This window comes from Nelumbo lutea, chromosome 3 (genome assembly GCF_056320005.1).
Source record: "Nelumbo lutea isolate HS-2025 chromosome 3, American lotus-T2T, whole genome shotgun sequence".
Lineage (NCBI taxonomy): Eukaryota > Viridiplantae > Streptophyta > Magnoliopsida > Proteales > Nelumbonaceae > Nelumbo > Nelumbo lutea.
Genome location: NC_142686.1, coordinates 28546057 through 28568898, shown reverse-complemented (window position 1 = coordinate 28568898; position 22842 = coordinate 28546057). Strand labels below are relative to the sequence as shown.

At 39.1% G+C, this 22842-nt stretch overlaps 1 protein-coding gene across 1 annotated transcript; it reads right to left on the bottom strand.

Annotated features, from left to right (window-relative positions):
• Positions 1 to 8283: 8283 nt before the first annotated feature.
• LOC148863885 (uncharacterized) lies at positions 8284 to 20637 on the bottom strand. Its single transcript, XM_088974828.1, has 10 exons — positions 19822 to 20637; positions 19538 to 19675; positions 18202 to 18390; positions 10254 to 10391; positions 10045 to 10163; positions 9832 to 9964; positions 9591 to 9720; positions 9417 to 9496; positions 9176 to 9310; positions 8284 to 8948 (listed from the first exon to the last, which is right to left on the bottom strand). The coding sequence occupies exons 1-10, from the start codon at positions 20314 to 20316 to the stop codon at positions 8718 to 8720; spliced, it is 1788 nt and encodes a 595-aa protein (XP_088830954.1). The 5' UTR covers positions 20317 to 20637; the 3' UTR covers positions 8284 to 8717.
• Between the last annotated feature and the right edge of the window lie 2205 nt (positions 20638 to 22842).

The window sequence follows — 22842 nt, the reverse complement described above, 5'->3', positions numbered from 1 at the left end:
TATAAATTTAGCAGTATTGATTCCATAATGTAAATTTAACATTAGTGATTCCCCGTGCTTAGTACGAGTCATTCACTAGTATATATATTAAAGGAAGGCTTTCAGGCTACAACCCCTAAATTTAGACACGTGGCTTTTTCAAATTTAGACACATGGCATTTTCTAAGAAGTGTTGTTAAAGCCCAAAGCCCATTGCCACCATTTAGACAAGTGGTCTTCTCATTTTCTAGAAAACTAGACATGTGGCAATTTTTTAGAAATTCCTACTAAAACCCATAACCTACTACCAGGCTATAATTCCACACCATTGAGACACATGTCCTTCTCATTTTTCTAGAAAGCTAGACACATGGCATTTTCTGAGAAGTTACTGCTAAAGCCCACAACCCACTACCACCATTTTCAATACATTCCTAAAAAAATGTAGAAAATGCAAAAGTGGTTATCCACAACCACTTCTGCTTACATTTTATCAATCTCACATAATCATTAACCCTTTATGTATCATAACAAAAGAAAATGATCAATATTCTAATAATTGTTGAAAATCTATTTTTTTAATTTAATAATTATTTAAAATTTTAATAAATATAAATTTAACAGTATTGATTCCATAATGTAAATTTAACATTATTGATTCCCATAAGTACGGGGTCATTCACTAGTACTTCAATGAAAAGAGAGATTTAAATTACTGTTAACCACTCAAGAGGAAAAAATTGCATAGCATTCACTAGTCTATTAATTTTGATAAAACACTTTTAAGTCCAGGAGTAGACTTAAATTTGCAAGGTAAATTTGAGCTCAATCCCCCTCAGAATTCCAAGTTAGATCGTACGGTTAGAGAGGAAAAGATTCATGGAGGATGGTGTTTATACAGGGTATGGAAGTAAATACATATAAAACGATTACTTAGGAAAACTAAACTCTTAGAAAAGGCTTAATATAAAGGGTTTTAACTGTTCAGTCCACCCCTAGAAATCTTAGATCCACCTTAGGGGTGGAATGAATTCAAACCATAGATTGATGCCAAATCCACGGGTAGGATGCAATTTATAAGGGGGGGGGGGTACTAGTAAAATATGAGGTGGTTGTAATTTCAGATTTCTAAGGGGGAGCGTACTCTACTTATCCCTAATATATATAAAATAAAAAATGATAAGATTGGATTCTCCTGTATTAATTTCAAATCGGATGATTGGAATAGAATCTAATCCATTGATAGAATGACAACCCATCAAAACCACCAAATTTGATGTCAACTTTTAAAAGGGGGTTCTAAAAATTTTAAAATAGGTAACTTTTTTTTTTGAAAAATATCGAATAAGGGCACCAGAACTATTCACCTCATTCCTCTTTTGAAAGTACTGAACAACAGGACAAACCTCCCCTACCTCTAGTCTCAGGTCTTGCCACCAAGTTCTAAATAAGCTAAACGAATGTAAAGGTTCACTCTGCTAGTAGATAATTTTTGCTCCAAGTAGAGGTGGCCACGAGTTGAGCTCTTCACAAGCTACTCGAGCTCGACTTGGCTTAGTTTCAACTGAGCTTTAAGCCGAGCTCAAGCCCAATTTATAGGCTCGTTTATTAATTGGGCCGAGCTCGAGCCTAATAAAGCTCAACTCGTAAGGCTCGCGAGTTGGCTCAAATAGCTACATAGAAAATAATATATAATAAAAATATTACATATATAATATTTTTATTTTTATATATAATTTTTTTTATTTTTATAAAACATTTTTCTCAAGTCGAGCTCGAGCTTACGAGCTTTTTACTCGAGCCGAGCTTGAAGTAGCTAACTATTCAACTCGGCTCGACTCGAATCCACCCCTAGCTCCAAGACATACACCTTATGTTGTCATCAAAAGCGTAAGCTATACAAGAATAGTTGTTTAAACACTAGTCTTTACACTGCTTCTCATGATCATCAATAGACCAAAAATCCATCTACTTTCTCTTTTTCACTATTGCTACTATTTCTCTCACATTGTAATTGAGTCATCCTCTCACACCCATTGGACCAATTTCCCATACTCCACTTCTCTATAGACGTGGGTGTGAATCCATTCAAACAACTACAAATTGATGAATCTACTACATTACAACTTCCGAACATCACACTTTTGCACTTGTAGTAAACATCACACTCTAGAAACCAATGAATAAACCAACCATTTTTTGTTTTATTCCAATGATATTCTACCATTGAGAATTTGCATCTAAATTGAATCCATCGAGGCATATAGAGTGCATATTCCAATGATATTCTACCATTGAGAATTTGCATCTAAATTGAATCCATCGAGGTGTACAGAGTGCATCTAAATTGAATCCATCGAGATATACAGAGTGCATATCTCGCTCTCTCTCAATTCTTGTCGCCACACCACCCTCCTCTCTCTCTCTATGCCACTTAGACCTTCCATTTGAAGGTCTCTACGACACAATCTACGAGTTTAAAGAGGGGATTGTATTACAACGCCCTTATTTGATATTTTTCATAAAAGTTATCCTACTTTACTTATTATATTAAAAGTATTATTTTTATTGATATTAGGGGTGAAAAGTTGCTCTTATCTGCTAGAACCCCTTTATAAAACAATGAACAAAAAAACCACACTGAAATTTTAACATACATTTTGGTCCATCGAATTTGAAGCGAGGAACTACTGAAATTTTATCATAACTTTGTCGCCTGTGCTTTTGTACTAACAACAGTAAACTCAGAATATGTGGGGTAGTTTTTGTACAAAGACATGTTGATCAAAAGGGAAGTAGCTTGAAGCCTTTAAGGATTTGACTATTCAAGGACTTTCTTGTTTGGGTTCGTTTGTTTATTGGGAAAGTTAGTCAGATTTTGATTCCCATTCATCAATCCATGTTCTCTTTTCAGATTTATGAGTCCAAGGACCTAGGTACCATTTACCCAAATAAACCATCTCTCATGTGGATAAATAACTTTTCCAAATGAGAAATTTCCTAACACTTTGATGGGACAAAATTACCCCTTTTAAATAATGGTTTTTTATGATTAAAATCATTGTTGCCTTATTTTTAAATAAATAAAAATAATTTTTATTAAAAAAAAAAAGAAAAAGAATATTACAGCAGGGTGATAAGGAATCACCCAACCTAACAAAAGCACCTAAAAACAAAGAATTAACCCTATAGACATACCAAAGCACCTTAAGAAACAAACCCATATCCAATTACAAATATCACAACAAAAATCACATAGGGCCCTACCACCAACCCCTAAAACACTGAAACCTAGAACCTCAAAATCCTGCCAGAAAACACATGAAAAAAGCATCTCGAAACCCAAACAATCCAACTCATGAAATGCTCTAACTTAAACTTTATCCATTTCCTCGTCATGTCCACTGCCTAATATAGAAATCTCATGTCTCATCTGGGTAACTTTCTTTTATCTTTCTCCCTTTCTTTTTTAATCCCTCTCCATATACTCCTAGCTTCAGTCTCCCAAAAACATTTGAAACTTGTCTCTTCTAAAATCTTCTTATTGCATTAGGGCATTTATCCCCCCCTAGATCCTTCCCTTTGAGCATTAATTCTTTCCAACTCAAATATGACATTCTTCTCAGACAATGATCAACACCCAAGTCTTCTCTACCCTTCCCCTCCTCTACATCTCCAACTATCTTCAAACTTCCAAACTCCTTAGTTGCCCCTAAACCAGAATCAGCCGCTCCCCTTAATCTTCTCTTTTGTCTGGACTCTAGTATTTTCCACCTCCTTAAAAGCTTCCTTTGCAAAATCCTCTCCCCCCAAGAAGAATAAACCCAACAATTTGCTGACCCTCACCCCTGTGTTCGGCACCCTTTCCATATCCGTAGATTTCTCAACTTCATGAGTCTCATCTATGGCTACTTCTTCCTACTTTGTACCTGTTGCTCCATCCTCTTCACCTGATTCTACATCCTCTTGCAAAGGCCTAGTTCTGTATTTTTGTTTTTGTTTTCGTTTCCTTATGTAGACACTTGACAAAGACCTAGAGGCCACCATTTTTCATCTCAAACCCTGTTTGAACTTCGTCCCTGTCTCCCCCTCCTCCATGTTCATTTTCCCCCAAACTGTTCTCCCTTCCACCCTCTTTTTTTTTTTTTTTTTCAAATTCCGGCTCTTCCAATATCTTTAAGTCATCTTCTTTCGTGAAAATTTCTCCCGGCTGAATCCACTCCATGACCTTGGATTCTGATCTTCCAACGCAGCATTTCCTTTTTGACACCTCCCTCACATCTGGTTGAGGGAGCCAAAATTCATAAGCCTAAAATATTGGAGAAGTCACTAATCTTTGGTTGATACAAGGAGGTTTCTCAGATTCGCCGTTTTCATTTTTAAGAGCAGACTCGCTGGGATTATCCGGCGAGTCGCTACAAGACCCCTGAAAGTCTGAAACCTGCCCAGTGCAGACCACTCGTCCCTATGACCTGAACCACTCTCTTTTCCTGGTTCAAAGTCTGGCTTAATCGGGTCAGATAACAAGCGACATTAAATGAGGAACTTCCACCCTCTTGTTTATCGAACATTGTTCAAATCTTCCTTCGCCCCTTCTTCTTCCATGCCTATCACATTAATTGAGCGTCTCTCTTACGATCTTTGTTTGCCACGTGGTCCACGCCCTACCTCGTCAGCTTCATCTTCAGCCTCTCGCCCTTCCCCCCACAGCGACACGACGCAATCCAGACCTTCGTCCAAGCTCCATTTGTGAAGACATCAATTGAATGAGGAACTCCATCCGGCTTCACTCCATCAATTTTCATCGCTGCATAGTAGAGATTTGAGGTGTTACAAGATATGAATATCCCTCCCATCGCCATTACTACCTTCTCCAGAACCGGTTTCTTCCACAGATTGAAAGGGAATCCAACCAATCTGATAGTAAAAGGCTTCAGTATGAAACACCTTGTTGTTGCAGGCGGCAGTCCATTTTTTCACAAGAATAACGTCTAACTCAGTTTCAAGCCTGTCAAAATCCACTGTTTTTTCTTCGTCTCCTTAGGCGCATGTCTAGGAGGGTTTCGCTCGTTATAGGACTTGACCAAACATCTCACGAAACGAGCTGACGACAGCCATGCGATCCCGCTCGTGAAGGCAATGAAGTGATCCTCCTCGCAGAGTCCCATACCAGCTGCAGCTTGCCGAGTATGGAAGGAAATCGTCGGAATTGGGTAGAGTTTCCGATACCGATGCCGAAGCACGGACCTTAGATCGAACCGAAGGCACGAGTGGATTAGTTGAGTGACTAGACTTGGACTCTCTTTGATATCCACTAAACAAAGTAGCAAAAATCATAAGAGAAGAAATGTGAAGGAGTACGCCCGGTTCACCAGGTTCTACCACTGCAGGGCCCAATCATACTCAAAAGAAGAGTTTGATCCTGGCTCAGAACGAACGCTAGTTATATGCTTAACACATGCAACTCGAACGTTGTTTTCGGGGAGCTGGGCAGAGGGAAAAGAGGCTCCTAGCTAAAGGTAACTTGTCTCGCCCGGCTGAAAAACGGTTGGGCGCTAGACACAGAAGACCAAATGAATGTTACTGCCATTTCTTCTCCTTTTGTTCCACTTCTTCCATCCCGCTCTATGCCTTGTGTCAAATATTCGATCATCATCTCAGTCCAAAGGTAGATCACTAATGAATATAATAGACATTTTTGAATAGGAATCAGACAGTCGCTGGCCTGGTGAATTTGATTGGTCCAGGCTGAAATGTCCTGCCGTGTAGGAAGACTCACCCTAGCCACTATAGCGACCCCACCCCCAACTCTAGCTGAGAAGCACCCTCCATCCACTTCCCCTTTTCCGTGTAATCAAAAACCCGCCCGCCCGCCCGCCCGGTTTCCGATTCCCTCACCAATCTCATGAGAAGCAAAGCATAGCAGGCCTGGCCTTAACCTGTCCCCAGACAGCCAGCCCTCACCAGGATGGCATTGCTAAATGCCCCGCCACGAAGCCCGAATGAAGGGAAATAAGGAAAGAAAGCTCACATCCCAGAAGCACCAGAATAAGCCTAACAATAACTACTAAAAGGGAAAGGAAGGTCTTTAGCCAGAGAGAAACCCTACGCTGAGGGGATACTAAAACCCGAGGGAAGTCGTCTCCTCCGAGTGCAGTGATGTTCTCCTTAAATCACTTATTTTCTTGCCTTATGGTGAAGCAGGAAGCTAGTCCGAAAGCTAGTACCAAACTAGAGAAGCAAGGCTTAATAACAACCATTCCACTAGCCATGGCTGACTATAATCATTCCCAAGGAACTTACTAATAGGGCTAACTAGCGGCGCCCTATTAGGGGGCGCGCAACGAATCCCAAGAATTGCATAATCCCTCAAAGCCTTGCCAATCACTTCAGCAGTGCAATATTACTTGTCTTCAATAGGAATATCATAACTCCTTCCATTTGGGCCCCGTTTTTTTACCTTTACCCATGTTTTTTTATTTCTCAGGTATGACCATTTTAATCATAAAATTTTATTATTAAATGATGCATTTTCGTCTCATCCAAAAATATTAACAACTTTTTTCCTAAGCGAGAATTATTTATCCACCGTAACATTTACCCAGAAAAATAAATTTTCCCAAATAAACTTTCTTCCATGATCATTTTTCTTTCCACCCTTCTGTAACCTTTTCACTTTGTTAACGTAACTTACAATTACTTATTGTTCTACCTCTATATTTTTATTGCTTTGTTAGACTTCACCTCTGGTTGACATATCAACCTTCACCATCAGATATTCTTGCAACGTCTGAGAGACCAACCTCTAACTCGATCCCTGCTTTCCCTCTCTAGAAAATAAACCATTTGTTTTCTATTGCCTCCAAAAAACACTCTATTACAGCCACAAACCAACCTTTCTGGTTGTATTTCAAAGTCCCTTTTTGTATTATTTACCTAGAAAATAAAAAAATATGGGTAACGAGAAAACACTTGCATGCATTTTCCCATATAAGTTATTACAGAAAAATTTGTGGAGTCCATAAAAAAATTATTTTTCCTTATATCACTTATTGATATCCACCTCCCAAATGAGTAAGCAATTAAGGAAAAATTGCAACCACTTTAATGAAACAAAATTGCCTCCTCCAATAATATTTTTTTTTATGGCTAAAAGTTAATTTTGTTATTTACCCACATGTAAATGCATTTACGTAGATAACAAAACTGATGGCCTAGGTAAATGCAATTATCAAGATAATTAGGCCATGTTTGGTTCGATTCTCATTTTTTATCATTCTTACACAAGATAAAATTCTAAAATGGACAAGAATGAATAAAAATAGGCAGAATAAGAAAATATTGCTATGAACCAAACACTTTTCTTACAAAAGAATTCTTTTAAGATAGGCAAGTGTATAAAATTACTTTTGTAAAAATGCTTTCGTAAAAATACTTCTATGGTAGTCCGCTAATAAACATATATGGCAACAATTTTATAGGCAGAGTTTCCTCAAAAAATGAAAATGAGCAATTTGAGACATGATTATTTTTCATGCTGAGACTATCTCAATTTTTGTGTTATGAGCTGATTTTTATAGACTACGACAAAAATTTTGTAACCAAACGATTTAATGTTATTCATTCTTGACCATTCTTGCCCATTCTTACCCAAAATGAATAAGAATTAAAAAAATGAAACTCAGAACAGTGAACCAAACATGACCTTACCTTCCCAAAAAAGAAGGCAAAGCCTTTCCCCATTTAACAAAATAAATAAATGTTCAAGTATGATACTGGAAAATTTTGTAACAAATCAACAGGGCCCTTCCGGTATCATGTCTTTCCCGCAGCATATTATGTTAATCTTGGGTCACAGCGTTGGTCAGGTTTGATCAGTAAGATCAGAAATGGTGGGGAAGCACAAAATTGCCCAGCAAATTTTGGCTTATAAAGGTTAGGCCTTTGTGCCCACTTTTTTTTTTTTTTCGAAAAAGTACAAGCCCAATCGCAGATATCTGATTTCCACTGCATAGTTACAAACATTGAAAATGTCAAAAATTCCCACTCTACACACCAATGCCCGCTGTAGAGTGGATAAATTGAGTGATAAACGCAAGGGATACGGATCTCTCACCATGCGAGCATTCTCATCTGATCACATCAATCATTTCTCCCTGCAACAAACACCAAAAAATCTGCACATACCACAATCATTTCCAGATTTTCACTGTTCCAATCAGTGAACCAAATTATTAGCAGTAGCTGTCAAGTTTGCAGAAATTTGTGCAGCTTAAACAGAATTCTGTACTACCACATCCAATGTAGAAAAGAAGAAAAGCATCTACATAAACTAATGAAACAATTAAACATGAAAATCCTCTCAGGGAATCGGGGTTGAACCATATAGGTTCCACCAGTGTCTGAAACCATTTCTATAAGATTATTTTTGCATGTATAGAAGAAAGTAATTAATTAACTTGGAAAAACTCCTATATCTAATGCATTAAAAATCAAGACAGAAGAGGCAAATGAAATCCTGAACTAAACATTCTCATCATCACTCCTTACTCTTGTCAGCCAATTTGTACTTTCATGAAGCTTTTTACTCCTCCCCCTAAGCCAATGATACTTGGCAAGTCTTATATAATAGATACCTCATTTGCTGACCCTACTTTGTGGACCAACTTGCTTACATTTCCTATGCCGAATGTTGTGAAAGCCTTGTTACTGTTATTCACCATTAGCCACCAACTTGCTCAGATGGATTCTGGAGCACTGAATATTACAGGTAGCTTGCTCAGATCCCAGAACTCCATGCTTGGGGACATGATGGCCACAGCCAAAGCAACTCCCCCAATCACCACCATACTCTTCAAGCAGCCATGGCCACGTGATATTCTTCCCAAGATTGCCTTACAGTACTTGTCAGCGTCCTTGATGGAAGCTTGCTCACCAGCATCCCCTCCACTAGCCAAAACTTTCACATTCTAAAAAAACCAAAATTAGACAAATTAGCCTTATAATATATTTTATCCGTAACTACTTAATGAAAATATGTACAATGACATGAATTGTGAAAAAAATAATTCAAACACAACAATGACATGATGAGGAAAAATTTAGGTAGTACCCATACCAAATTCTTAGAATCAGATGTGGCTCCTTAATTTAACATAAATATAACTTGAAGGAAAACAATTATATCCACATTTACCTTCAGTCTAAAACTCTTGAGAGTCTCTTTCAATGGGTCAAGAGAAGAATGTTTCACAGAATGCTCCTTCCATTCATCAGACAGCTTTTGCAGAATGACAACACTCGCCTCTATGTTATCCAGGTAAATCTTGTCCTGTTTCCACCATGTCACCAAGAAAAAGACCAAAAGTCATGATACAGCAGCAATGAGCCATCCACTAAGTGTAAAGTGCAATATACTAATGATTCAAGTTGCTTACCCAGATCTTGTAGCAATCAGGGTTTTGAGTCAAACACCAGATAAAAACAGCAGCTGCTTCTTTGGATAGTTCAGAAGTGCCTGCAAAAGGGAGTTTTCTATGTCAAAATCTGAAGTATTATCTGACCTCATAAGAAAAAGGCAATAAAGGGCGTCCATGAAAAATGGAACATACTTTCCCCGGCTGCTTGAACTGCAATACTGAATATTTGCTGAGAAATTTGCTTCATTGCTTTACTTCCAGGGGCACCAGAAAGTGCCAGCTCCTTCAAGGAGGGATATATTGCCTCAAACCTTTCAGTAGCCTGCACAGAAACAAGTTCAGAAGACTGCCTTCAACTCCTAGCAGTATAACAGGACCAATCAGATTGCATTTCAATGATATAATCCTACAAAAACTTCCTAACAAAACCTACCTTAACTCGAGCTGAAGGAGCAGGGAAAGTGCTTCGCATCAACATCTCAAAAGCTGAAGGTGGCACCAACCGCTCCCCTTTTCTGACAGCACCATTCAACAAAATAGACCGAGCTTTGGGAGCAGACAAAATTCTGCATCAAAGAATACAAGAAACTTTCAGATCCACAACACAATATAATGGGAAGATTATATTTCAACCAAACATTCACACCTTTCAACTAACTGCAAGACCAAGTCTCTGGATTGTGGATTACAGTTTTTCCCATTGACTATAGGCAAGAGGTTATGTACCCATGCAAACATTCCTACAACCAAGTCTCCTTGACAAGCCTAAATAAATCGATTTTAGTATCAGGTATAAAGAGAATATAAACACAATTTATTTGTAGAAAATCCATATACCAAATTATCAATTCTTACCTGAGCAATCATCCATACAAGAAGTGGAAGTTTATCTTGCCCTTGATACTTGACATTCTCCCTCAATACTGGCAATATGCTGATTAAGATGTCAGGTTTACGTCGCAGAACCATTGCTAAAACTACAAATATAGCGACCTGCAACTCAAGATATCAATTAAACATTAACCTGTGAAAATGCTAAATAATAAAGTAAAAGATTATCAGAAAAAAAAATTGGTACTGGATGCAAGTAAAGATAGCCAGGGAATAGCAATTACATTACACATGTACATTCACAACAGTCTTTTCTGGGACAAGTGACAGTAAAATTGTTGAGAAAGAAAATATATACTTCACTACTCTCCAACATACATATTGGAGTAGGATAATAGCAATACAACAGCCATTAACTAACAGCTCCGTAGCCTCCATACATTACAAAAAGAAAACAGCAACAGGTTTTTCCCTAGACCGGGCATTCCCCATCATAGCTCTCTTGTTAACTCCCATCCTAGCTAGACTATCTGCTAAACTGTTAGCAGACCAGGGGATCATCCAACTGAATAAGCAATTCAGATTAGAAGACAAAGCTGTAGTTTTTTTAATTTTATATCCAAGAAACCAAGATCCTTCAGGTTCTTTATTTTGATAATTTCCTTTGCCCAAATGCAACAAAATCACTGATGAGGTTCTTTCATACTCATTTGGGGGTGATTTAGTCACGAACAATACAGTGCCAGATTTATGTTGCTTTACTTCCTCCAAGGTTAATAGTGCACTAGATTAGTAGCGAACAATGATGACAGATCAATCTTCAACTTGGGGCTGATTATAAGGGCATGATGCAGGGCAGATACATTATATACCTCTGAATCTAGATACGTTGTTTACAGGTAAAACTATGCACCATGGCCATAACTGAAGTAAAAAACACATCATGGAGAACAAGTGAGACAGAGCATTTTTAATAATATTCTAAGACCAAGTTGCATAGTAGAGCAACAGTTAACAGATGGTTCAGTTGTAACAAGAGAAGGGAGGAAGGAATTAAACATTCAAATTATATGGTTCAAGATTCAAGAATTTATTCATTCTACACTTTGATCTAATACTCCATGGCCATACCGGATCTGCTACCTACAATCTGTTCCCACATCTCTACCCATTGAACACCACAATTGTGTATTAGGAACAACTCCCAATGAATGACAAGGGAAATATTCCCAATGCACAGTTGTAATGTGCCGTGGATATAGATGTGGGAACAGATTTTGGGAAGCAGATCCAAGCCTCCATGGCATATATTGAGTTCAACCATCGAACCAACAGTTTAACCATAAGCCATCTCCCTTTTGGGTAGGCTTTCTTGCCCAGGTCTTAGTATGGATTGGGGAGGGGGAACCCACTGGCATTTTGATTTTTGGGATACAGATTAACAACTTGAGAATGAAATTTGTGAGTATGTGTGGGATATGCAAATAAATATCATTTGGTGAAATGGGGTACAGTTTGCAGAACTTAAAAAGATCGCGGGTTTGATTTTAGAAAGGTGAGAACATTTAATAAGGTTTTATTGGGAAAGTGGTTATTGAGATTTGGGATGGATAAGGAAAGGGGAGCTTTATGGAGAAAAGTAATGACATGCAAATATGGGGTATCTAGCTTCGAGTGGGATGCTAAGGAAGTTTCACATTCTTATCAAGTCTGTATTCAAAAAGGAATTATGTCACTTCAACAGTAGGGGTGCATCATAATTGCATTCTGGAAAAAATCCCTACATTTTTTTATAAACAAAGTACTTACATTATTTTTTTGGGTCATTTTTCTCCTAATTTATCTTTGGCATTGTTAGCGTAGGGGTATTTCTGTCTTTATACCTTGATTGATGTTGCTGATCTGTAATGTTGTGTTGAAACATGTGCTCTTAACTTAAGTAAGGGCACATAGGTCTTTTAGAATTCAGGTCTGCCTAGATTTTTGCTTGCCTAGGGTTCATTCTCTGCGCACCCTATCTAGGGTTTTCCTCTTTTTTTTTTTTTTTTTTTTTCTGTGTTCGATTGGAGATAAGGGAAAGGGCTGAAAAGGAGTGATCGCCCTCTTCCCTTGGGGGTCTCTATGCCTCCAGTCAGGTCGTATGTGGTCGGTTGCTGTGATTTCTGAGATCGCCCTCTCCTAGTAGAGGAAGAATAGAGGGCCGAACTGTGTGTGGCTGTTGTGTGTGGACTGCTCTCCTGCTCACATGGGTGTTACTTCAGCGATAAGGTAAGAGATTTTAGTTCTTGATATCTGTTATGGATTAAATAGGAGGTGTGTTTCAGACCATTTGCTAGTGTTTCGGCCAGTAAGTGCTAGGGTTTATGTTGGTTTCTTTGTGCATGTTGAAGGAAGAGATATGATCATATAGTAGTGAGATTTCAGGTAGTTGTAGGAGCAGGGTTTGTGGTGTAAAGAGCACACATTCCAGCAACAATTAGTGCTGCAATCAGTGTGACAAGTGTGACCTAGTGGTGTGTAGTGTGCAGATCTCAGTGATAATAGAATTCAGCAAGTGTGCAGAATTGGTGATAACATAATGGGAGACAGTAATGATTATAAACCTAGTGTGATGGTGCCTACAGACTACCTGAATGTTCAGATGACCTCCATTAAGTTAAATGGAGAGAATTATGTGCCTTGGGCTAAATCCGTTGAAGTCTTTCTAAAGGCAAAGAAGAAGATAAAACATATCAAAGAGGAGAAACCCTCCTCTGACTCTCACGAGTATGAAGATTGGGAGCAAGAGGACGCTCAGATCATCACATGGTTGTGGAATAGTATGGAACCCAGGATTAGTGTGAACTTCATGTTCCTTGATACTGCCAAAGACGTGTGGGACCATGCGAAAAAATTGTATTCGGGGCAGGACAATACAACCAGAGTTTATCAGCTTTATCAAGAGTACTTTAATCTGCAACAGGGCAATCAGAGTCTTGAGGAGTACTATGCCAACATGAGGAACATACGTAATGAGTTGAATGTCTATCATCCTCTCACTTCTGATGTCAAGATTCAGCAACAACAGAGAGAGCAGCTTGATGTGACTAGATTTTTGGTGGGACTAAAGTCTGAATATGAACCGGTACGGGCTCAGATATTAGGGGGATCAGCTCTTCCGTCCCTAGAAGAGGTATTTGCTCGACTTCGGAGGATTTCTATCGGATCTATTGAGAACTCTAATATCTTAGATAGATCTGCCTTTGCTGCATCAAGAGGCCGTGGTGGTAGAGGTGGAGCTCGGGGAGCTCAGTCTGGTCGTGGTGTTGGTAGTGGTTCTGCATATGGCCGAAGTGGCAATGGTGGGTCTACTTATAATCGTGGTGGTGGTCGTACTGGGAGCAGAGATTCAGGGGGAGCCCGTGGTAGAGGACGTATGCACTCATTGTGGTATGAATGGACATACCATCAACTATTGTTATGATTTACATGGTCCTCCCTCAACCTGGGCCAATCATGTCGCGACTGGTGACTCATCGCGACTGGTGACTCAAGTTCCAGCTTTAAACAGGAGAATCATTCATCTGACCAGTTGTCTCCTACATCCACAGATGATTCCATGAAGGAGATGGTGAGTGTTTCCCATGATGAATATGAGAGATTTATCCAATCACAGCAGAACACGGCGACTTTTGCTCACTCGGGTATGGCTTGTCTGGCATCTACACCCAATCCCTGGATCATTGACTCTGGAACCTCCGATCACATGACTGGAACTCCATGTGTGTTTTCCTCCTTATCTCATTGCTCAACATCACAATCTGTCACCCTTGCTAATGGTTCCACATCCTCAATTTGTAGTGTTGGTAATGTTGACCTAAATCCTGTATCCCTCTCATCAGTTCTGTATGTTACTAAATTGCCTTTTAACCTTATGTCTGTTAGTAAGCTGACCAAATCACTTAACTGCTCCATTACCTTTTATCCTTCTATGTGTGTCTTTCAAGATCTCAAGACGGGGATGAAGATTGGTGGAGGGCATGAAGCAGGTGGACTGCATTATCTTGACGGTGGTGGTGGTAGAACTTCAACAGCTCTCCAGTCATCTCTTTCTCCTCTCCAGTGGCACTGCCGATTTGGTCATCCGTCGCTCAAAGTCTTGAAGTCCTTGGTTCCGTCCTTGAGTCAGCTTTCTGTTTTGGATTGAGTCGTGTCAGTTTGGGAAACACCATCGTGTTCCCTTTAGTTCTAGGGTTGATAACCGTGTGTCGAGTCCTTTTTCTTTAGTTCATTCAGATGTTTGGTGTCCTTATAAAGTAATGTCATATAATGGATACAGATATTTTGTTATTTTTGTGGATGATTTTTCAAGGATGACGTGGCTCTATTTAATGAAAGAAAGAAGTGAACTGTTTACCATTTTCCAAAAATTTTATGCTGAAATTCGTAACCAATTTGATACCCACATCAAAGTTTTTCGTTCTGATAATGGCCGCGAATATTTATCCTCATCATTTCAGGAATACTTGGACCAACACGGCATTATACATCAGACCTCGTGTACCTACACCCCACAACAAAATGGGGTGGCTGAGAGAAAGAATCGCCATCTCCTTGAAACAGCAAGATCCCTAATGCATCACATGCATGTTCCCAAACCTTTTTGGAGTGATACAGTGCTTACCTCTTGTTTTCTGATTAATCGGATGCCCACGTTCATCCTTGATGGTCAGTCTCCGTTTCAGGTCTTGTTTCCCTCTGTCTCATTTCCCTCTTACGCCGAGAGTTTTTGGGTGTGTCTGTTTTGTCCATCATCTGGGTCCTAGAAACGACAAGTTTGATGCCCGTTCTCTCAAGTGCATCTTCCTTGGCTATTCTCGGACCCAGAAAGGGTATAGGTGTTACCATCATGGTTCTCGACAGTCCTTTGTGTGTGCTGATGTCAATTTCTTTGAGTCTACTCCGTTCTTTTTGGGGTATGGTGATGCTTCTTCCTCCTCATCACCTCCTCCCTTCCACTTCCCGTTGTTGATCCTCCTCCCTTTGTTCCAGCTGTGACCAAATCCTTGCCTCCGGTGCCACCACCTATTGAACGTCCGCCTATCCGTCATGTGTATACACATCGCCCACGTGCACCAGCTACTACTCCTCCGGCTACATCTCCGTCGACGGATCCGACACCAGACCCCCACTTGGCATCTGAGATTGATCTACCCATTGCTTTGCGGAAAGGTAAACGTACTTGCACCATTTATCACATTTCTAATTATGTTTCTCTTACTCACCTTTCCGCTTCCCATCGCCAATTTGTTACCTTGTTATCATCAATTATTGTTCCTAAAGATGTCCAGGAAGCCCTTGCCTCTCCAGGGTGGTCCCATGCCATGGAAGAAGAACTCTCAGCCCTTCATCATAATCATACTTGGGACCTCGCTGCTCTTCCTCCTAGGAAGCAAGCTGTTGGTTGTAAGTGGGTTTATACGGTTAAGTATCTGCCTGATGGTAGTGTTGAACGCTTGAAAGCGCGATTAGTTGCAAAAGGGTACTCCCAAACCTATGGCATTGACTACACAGAGACCTTCTCACCGGTTGCTAAGATAGGGTCAGTTCGTGTTGTGATCTCTCTTGCAGCCATATATGAGTGGCCACTATATCAGCTTGATATCAAGAATGCCTTTTTGCATGGTGACTTACTCGAGGAGGTCTACATGGAGCAACCTCCAGGGTTTGTTGCTCAGGGGGAGGATGGTAAGGTGTGCAGACTAAGGAAGGCTATATATAGGCTTAAACAGTCTCCTCGAGCATGGTTTGGTAGGTTCAGTGAGGTGGTAAAGAAGTTTGGCATGAAACAGTGCAAAGTTGACCATTCTGTATTTAGTCATGACTCTTCGGGAGGAAAAATACTGTTGGTGGTGCATGTAGATGATATTGTTATGACTGGGAATGATAACATTGGTATTGATAGGCTGAAGACTTATCTGCAGGATCACTTTCAGACAAAGGATCTGGGTAAACTGAAATACTTCTTGGGGATAGAGGTAGTGAGATCCAAGTATGGGATTAACCTATGCTAGAGGAAGTATGTGCTTGATTTGCTATAAGAAACAGACTTGTTGGGTGCCAAACCAGCTGAAACACCCATGGACACAAATACCAAGCTAAGCAGTGATATGGGTGAAGTGTTTGAAGACCCTGGCAGATACCAACGACTTGTGGGCAAACTGAACTACCTAACCATTACCAGACCAGACATCTCATTTGCAGTTAGTGTGGTAAGCCAGTTCATGCAAAAACCTCTGACTCCTCATTGGAATGCAGTTCTGAGAATTGTGAAGTATTTAAAAGGGGCCCCCGAGTCGCGGTCTGATATACAAGAGTGGGGGAAAACTTGAAATAGAAGGGTATTCTGATGCTGATTGGGTCGGTTCTATGTCTAATAGGCGGTCTACTACAGGCTATTGCACGTTTCTAGGAGGTAACCTGGTGACATGGAAAAGTAAGAAGCAGGCGGTTGTGGCAAGAAACAGTGCAGAGGTAGAATATAGGGCTATGGCGCATACCGCTTGTGAATTAGTGTGGCTAAGGAACCTTCTACAGGAAGTAGGGTACAACATTAACACTCCAATGAAGCTCTATTGTGATAATCAAGCTGCAGTTCATATCTCCTCTAATCCAGTGTTTCATGAAAGAACCAAGCACATTGAGGTTGACTGTCACTTTGTGAGGGAGAAGGTACTGAATGGAGAGCTAGACACTACACATGTTAATACAGGAAATCAGTGGGCTGACTTATTTACAAAAGGCTTGAGTCGGGGAAGAGTGGACCACATATGTAACAAGCTGGTGAGTATATGAGGGGGAGTGTTAGCGTAGGAGTATTTTTGTCTTTATACCTTGATTGATGTTGCTGATCTGTAATGTTGTGTTGAAACATGTGCTCTTAACTTAAGTAAGGGCACATAAGTCTTTTTAGTTATGTTTTAATAATTATATAAATACTTACTGGCTGACTGGGAGAAGTTAGGTTGACTCTTTCAGTTCGAACCAGAATTCTCTCTTCTCTCTCTCTCTCTTTCTCTCTTTCTCTCTTTCTCTATCACTCTTTATTCTTCTACATAACTGAACTCAGTCAGGCCGAACTCTAAGGCAGACCTGAATTCTAACAGGCATAAACAACAGGATAATTCAAGGGAAACAACAACCAAAGTTCAGCCAAATTATAAAAATGCAGCATAGGAAACCCAGTCTAAGTGCATATAAGATCTAGATTCAGAGGGTATCATAGCAATCACTTTCCTTTAACAAAATACCAAACTTTCATAAGTTGTCATAGGAAATAAAAAAGGAAAACCAGTTCCACTTACTAGGAAAAATGAAAAAAACAGAAGTATTTTATGTCTATCACTCTAGGAAAATAAGACAATACGCAAGTACTCCCTCAAATTACATCAAGATTGATCTTACAAGCATGCCATTTTTCTAAAAAGCAACAGCGAGAAGATTGCACTCAGTGGTCACACCTTGTCTGAGCATCTCCACTTAGAAATTATAAAAATGGGAAGTGAAGGAAGAATATTTGATGAATCCTTCTCATCTAGTGCTATATAATGCCCTTTGCTTCAAGGAAAATTTCAAAGGATCTTCTCTTTTAAATTATATTTATTTTTTATAAGTGTAACAGGGTTCTTACTTTATTTAGTTCTTCGGATTTAAAAATAATTCCAGTCTCTCTATGTTGTTTTATTTGACACACCTTCTCATGATCTCATCTAATGTTATATAATGCTCTTTGCAAAGACTCCAAAATCCATGCTTGATTTATGAGCATTTTCTGGTTTTTCGGAAGTTGAAAAAGAGATAATACAAGAAACAATAGAACATATCATTTTCCAATTAGAAGAACAAAGCACCATCACAATTTGTTAGAATTGTAATATGCTCAACATAAAACACAAACATGCATCAGAAAAAGGATTGTAGAGCTGAAAATTACCTGAGACTTTGATGGTGCCTGATGAACTACCTTCTTGGAGCCCCTAACAGGACCTTGTTGATGTGCTAGGTCAGTAAGAATGCTGTCCAGTGACCATAAGACAAAGGAACTAAGGGCATCAGGAGATCGCTGACTTATCCAATCACTTGAGATCTTATAAACATCCTCAGAAATATGTGACAAAGGAATCTGTAAAAAATTGACAAACTAGTTAAGCTTCCAAATGTGAGGAGGAAACTGTGGTTGAGCATCCTAAATAAATAAATAAATAAATAAAGTGGATACCTGAAGTCTGTCTGTACAATGAATAGAATAAAGAAATGAGATACAAATTAACCAGCGGTGGAATAAATTTGCAGGAACATGGCAGTTCATTTTCTTAATTCTTTAGTCAAAGAGTATGAATTCAAGAACATATCCTGTCAGTAAGAATTTGCATCGGACTACGATACTGTCAGGGCACATCAATATTTCAAAAATCAAACAGCCAAACATCATCCAATAATTAAACAAAAAAGGCTTATAAGTTACCAAATAAACCATGATAAGCACCAATTCAGAATTTTATAAACTAATAATATCTCTTAAACATTAAACTACTAATTCAACTCGTTGTCAAAATTAGGCATGCATGACAAATATTCACAGATGGGCTACAAGTGGTAAAATACGCCATGATAAGCAAGCAACTTGTGGAGGTGACTGACAGAACCAATATACGACCATATACCAATCCAACAACTGCCATATCCAACTCCAGGTTGCTGCGTACTTAACTTAAAACTGCAGTATACATTATTTAAGCACGAAACCACAAAAACAGAATGCAGATACAGGGGATAACAAATAACAAATAACAAATACAGAAAAGAACCAAGATAAAAACAAGTAAATGCAAAAAAACTAGTGGAATAAAAAGGTTTTCTTCAAGCCTATCCGGTAAATGAAGGTAAAAAATATAGATATACTGGATATTAAGTAAACCCTTTGCATTGATCACAAACGAGTATAATAGTATAATTATAAATAGAGGGAATAAGAAAATCCTCGAGCTACAAAAATTAATAATGGAAACTAGTAGTGCTAAAAAGCAATTCAAGGTCTTTCCGGTAAATGGCAATACAAAATATAAGCATGCATGTAGAAAACTCATGAAATTATTTATCAAATAAAACTTTTTTCCCTCCATTACAATGAATTTGAACCTTCTCCCATAAAAATATTCGCAAAACTTCCCTAAATTTCTTATTATTTCTTCTTGCCCTTTTCCATTAGATTCTCATGTATGGATAAAAAGTAACAATACATCTGAAATAAGGAGGCAACAGTAACCCACATCTGTGATTTTTGCAACCGTTGACTCCTTGAGCATCTTGGTCCACTGGAATTGAGCTGCGCTAACTGAAGCGAATACCCGACCAAAATAATCCGCAAAGCGCATTAGCTGAATATCTTGCTGCGATTCATATGAAGCCTACGCCAAAGAAAATTATATTTTTTAAATCCAGAAAGTCAATTATGAAGAAAAGATCGAAACTTTTAACAGATCATATACTGAATTAGGCGACAGATCAGAGTAAATCAAATTAAAAATGCAAAATTCAAGAATTAAGAACATACAGTAACGTCAACAAGGTGTGCTGCTAGATCAGAAGCATCGATCTTGGAAGCCGCCTCGGCGACAGTAACCTTGAGCTTCTTGGGCTTTTTCTGCTTCGGCTTCTTCACTTCACTGGCCGCATTCTCGCCACCACCAGCAACCTCGCCATCGCTGTCATCGCCATCATCGTCAGAATGGTGTTTCGGTTTGGGAACGGGCTCGGAAAGAGCTGCAGCCGCGGCCGCCTTCTGAGCCTCGACACGGCGGCGGCGCTCCTTGGATTGTTCTTCGAGAGACTGAAAAACGTTGGGGTTGTCGCCGACGACGACGACTCCGTTGGGGCGGAATTTGCCGGGATCGCCAGCGGAGTCAGAGGGTTTGTTCTTTCGCTGGCGTTTCGCGTAGGTAACCTTCTGCCAGCCATGGTCTTTATTGGTGGAAGAAGCATTGTTCAAGCTGTTCTCATCATCTTCGTAGAGAGTTGGTTCGACAGCCGGTGCGGTTTTTTCGTCCATGATTCTCTATCCTCTGGTTCTTCTCTCTTGAATTTCGAGTTCGTTTCTTTATTCTCTCTCCCCCTCTCCCTCTCTACAGATATCTTCTCGTGTTCTTCGTCGACGAGGGATCACAAGAAACTGAAGAGAAGGTCTCGCAGGGAGAAAGAAGAAAATGAGCGAGGGAATGTCGAGGTCGTAGTTGAGAAGAAGAAGAAGAAATCGCACGAAACAATTAAAAAAAAAAAAAAAAGGCCCTCCGCCGGTTCTTCCCTTCGTCGTCGTCGGACAGGTGGAGTTTAAGTGTGGAGTCTCTCCTGATTTGACCAACATTACCCCCAGATTTACAGGAATACCAGTATTCATCTCAGACCAACTGATGATGATGACTCATGAAATTTCCGCACCTAGGATAATATCATACTTCTTGTTTCACCCAAAAGAATTTCACTCTTCGCTGTCTCAACTCTCAGGATCTCCAACGACAGCGACTTGCACGTTCTTATTAACCCACTGTTCCACTCCCTACCATCATGACAGGTAACACCATGTGGGTCCTATGTTTTCTGGAGCCGATGGATAGGAATCGATTGGTTTAGATGAGTAAAATCATTGACCGTTCGTTGGAGTGTGGTAGTGTTGAAAAGGTCGACTTTTTGAAGTCAAAGGTGGAGGGGCGGATTGGTAAATATGGGTGGGTTGGGAGGTTAAATTGTACAAGTACGTCCTGTGCGTTCTTGTTCGGCTTGCCGAGAGAAGAGTCCGCGCGCAGAAAAGAGAGAAGAGATCCGATAAAGACGAGGATTATGGTCTCTCACGTGGCTTGTGAGTGGGGTCCACTACCGGCGACTTTTAGTGGCCTTACGATAATCCTTCTTCCTCTAGTTTGAGTCTTCGTTGTTATCTGGGGAGCTCCTGATCTGGTAGTATACTAGTTCTATAATAATAGCATGCTGCCGAGGGTTAAAGCGTTGTATTAGGAATCTATGGACGTGATCATATTGAAGCATAGTGTGGTTGAGAACTGAGTAACTTAGCATTGCCAACGGTTAAGTGGGGAAGGCAGTCTTGCTTGCAGAGCAAATGAGGAAAGGGTGCTGGACAAGATTCTCTGCAATTAATGTCTTAAAACCGTCTACCGGAAGATATTAATGTTTTAACATCCCATCGGGTCTAAATGGTTGGACCTGCTGACTTAGGCCGAACCCGTCTGAACCGGATATAAATTTTGCATCCATTTGTTTCTTGCAGTTTTGCATTATCTCGTATAAAATTTGCATTTTTTTTTTTCATTTATATGCGCTGGCGGTGCAAATTTTGCAGCCCAAAAATCAATTAAGACTTGCACCACCTACCTCTCACCTCAATTCTATCTCATATCAAATGGAGACCACATCATTTTGATTCTTTTATCACTTCCAAACAAACAATCCTCCTTTTTCCTCAGATTCTTTCTCCTACTGAAAAATAGACTACTTCATATTTTACCTCCCACAAACAAACAATACAAGATGAAATTGGAATCAAAATTAAACCAGAATTTACATAACCTATTTGCAGTTATACTAATGCAAATGAAATTCACAAACAAACTGAGTCTTGGAAAGAGTACACAAATACAAATATGTAAAAGTGTGGAACCTTGTATTTTGCATGTATTTATACTGTGTTCTTTCCAAATTGACCCTTAAGCTGCATTGGTTTACGATATAAACACTGAAGCAGGGTATTTATGCACTCAAGTTCGCATTTGCAAGTGTTTATTTGAAATGTAAAGAAGTAATGATTATCAAAGTAAAATTATATTTTCTGACACTTTTGTACTCCAAAAAGAGATCATTATTGTACCTATTTTTTGGATACAAATTTATATTCATTTGATAATTAACATTTTGACCAAAGTTGAGGCATTAAAAAATAAGATAATTGGAGTATTTAATAATGGGCCCACACCTTTGCACCAATTTCAAACAAATAAGATGAATGCAAAAATGGTTTAAAATGTGAACCGCATTTGTATTCATGAACCGAAAAATGGATAAATATGTAGTGTATATATTTGCATTTGCATTGCAAACAAATACAGGTTTATATTCAATTGCAACAATGCCTAACACCCATTAAGTTGGGTGCAATTTCTCTCTTATCCTAATGGTTAAAAAAAGTTGTCACGTTAAAATTTTATAACTACATTATTCAGTGCCATGACAGATGACACGTTTTTTTATTGCCATTTAAGCAATGGCACCTCCACCTATATATTACAACAGAAATAAACAATTCCCTATATATATATATAAAAGGTTCAGTTTGGAATGAATACAAATACATATGTAGAGTGTAAAACCTTACATTTTGTACTATTTTGCATGTATCTGTATTGTATATATTTGAATTTGTACTCCTTTCAAACTGAACCTAAAGAACGACACCCAAAATGAGAATGAATTGTAAAGAGAAAAAAAGTGAAACAAAGGAAATAAAACAGAAATTAATTAAAGATTAAAGAATAACCAAAAGACTTCTTAAAAAAAATGAATAACCAAA

Excerpts from the sequence above, each read along its gene's own strand:
- LOC148863885 (XM_088974828.1), bottom strand. The coding sequence starts at position 20,316 with ATGGACGAAAAAACCGCACCGGCTGTCGAACCAACTCTCTACGAAGAT. Across the intron at positions 9,965-10,044 it reads GTCTTGCAGTTAGTTGAAAG|AATTTTGTCTGCTCCCAAAG; the intron begins GTGTGAATGTTT and ends TCTTTGATGCAG. Across the intron at positions 8,949-9,175 it reads TCAAGAGTTTTAGACTGAAG|AATGTGAAAGTTTTGGCTAG; the intron begins GTAAATGTGGAT and ends TGGTTTTTTTAG.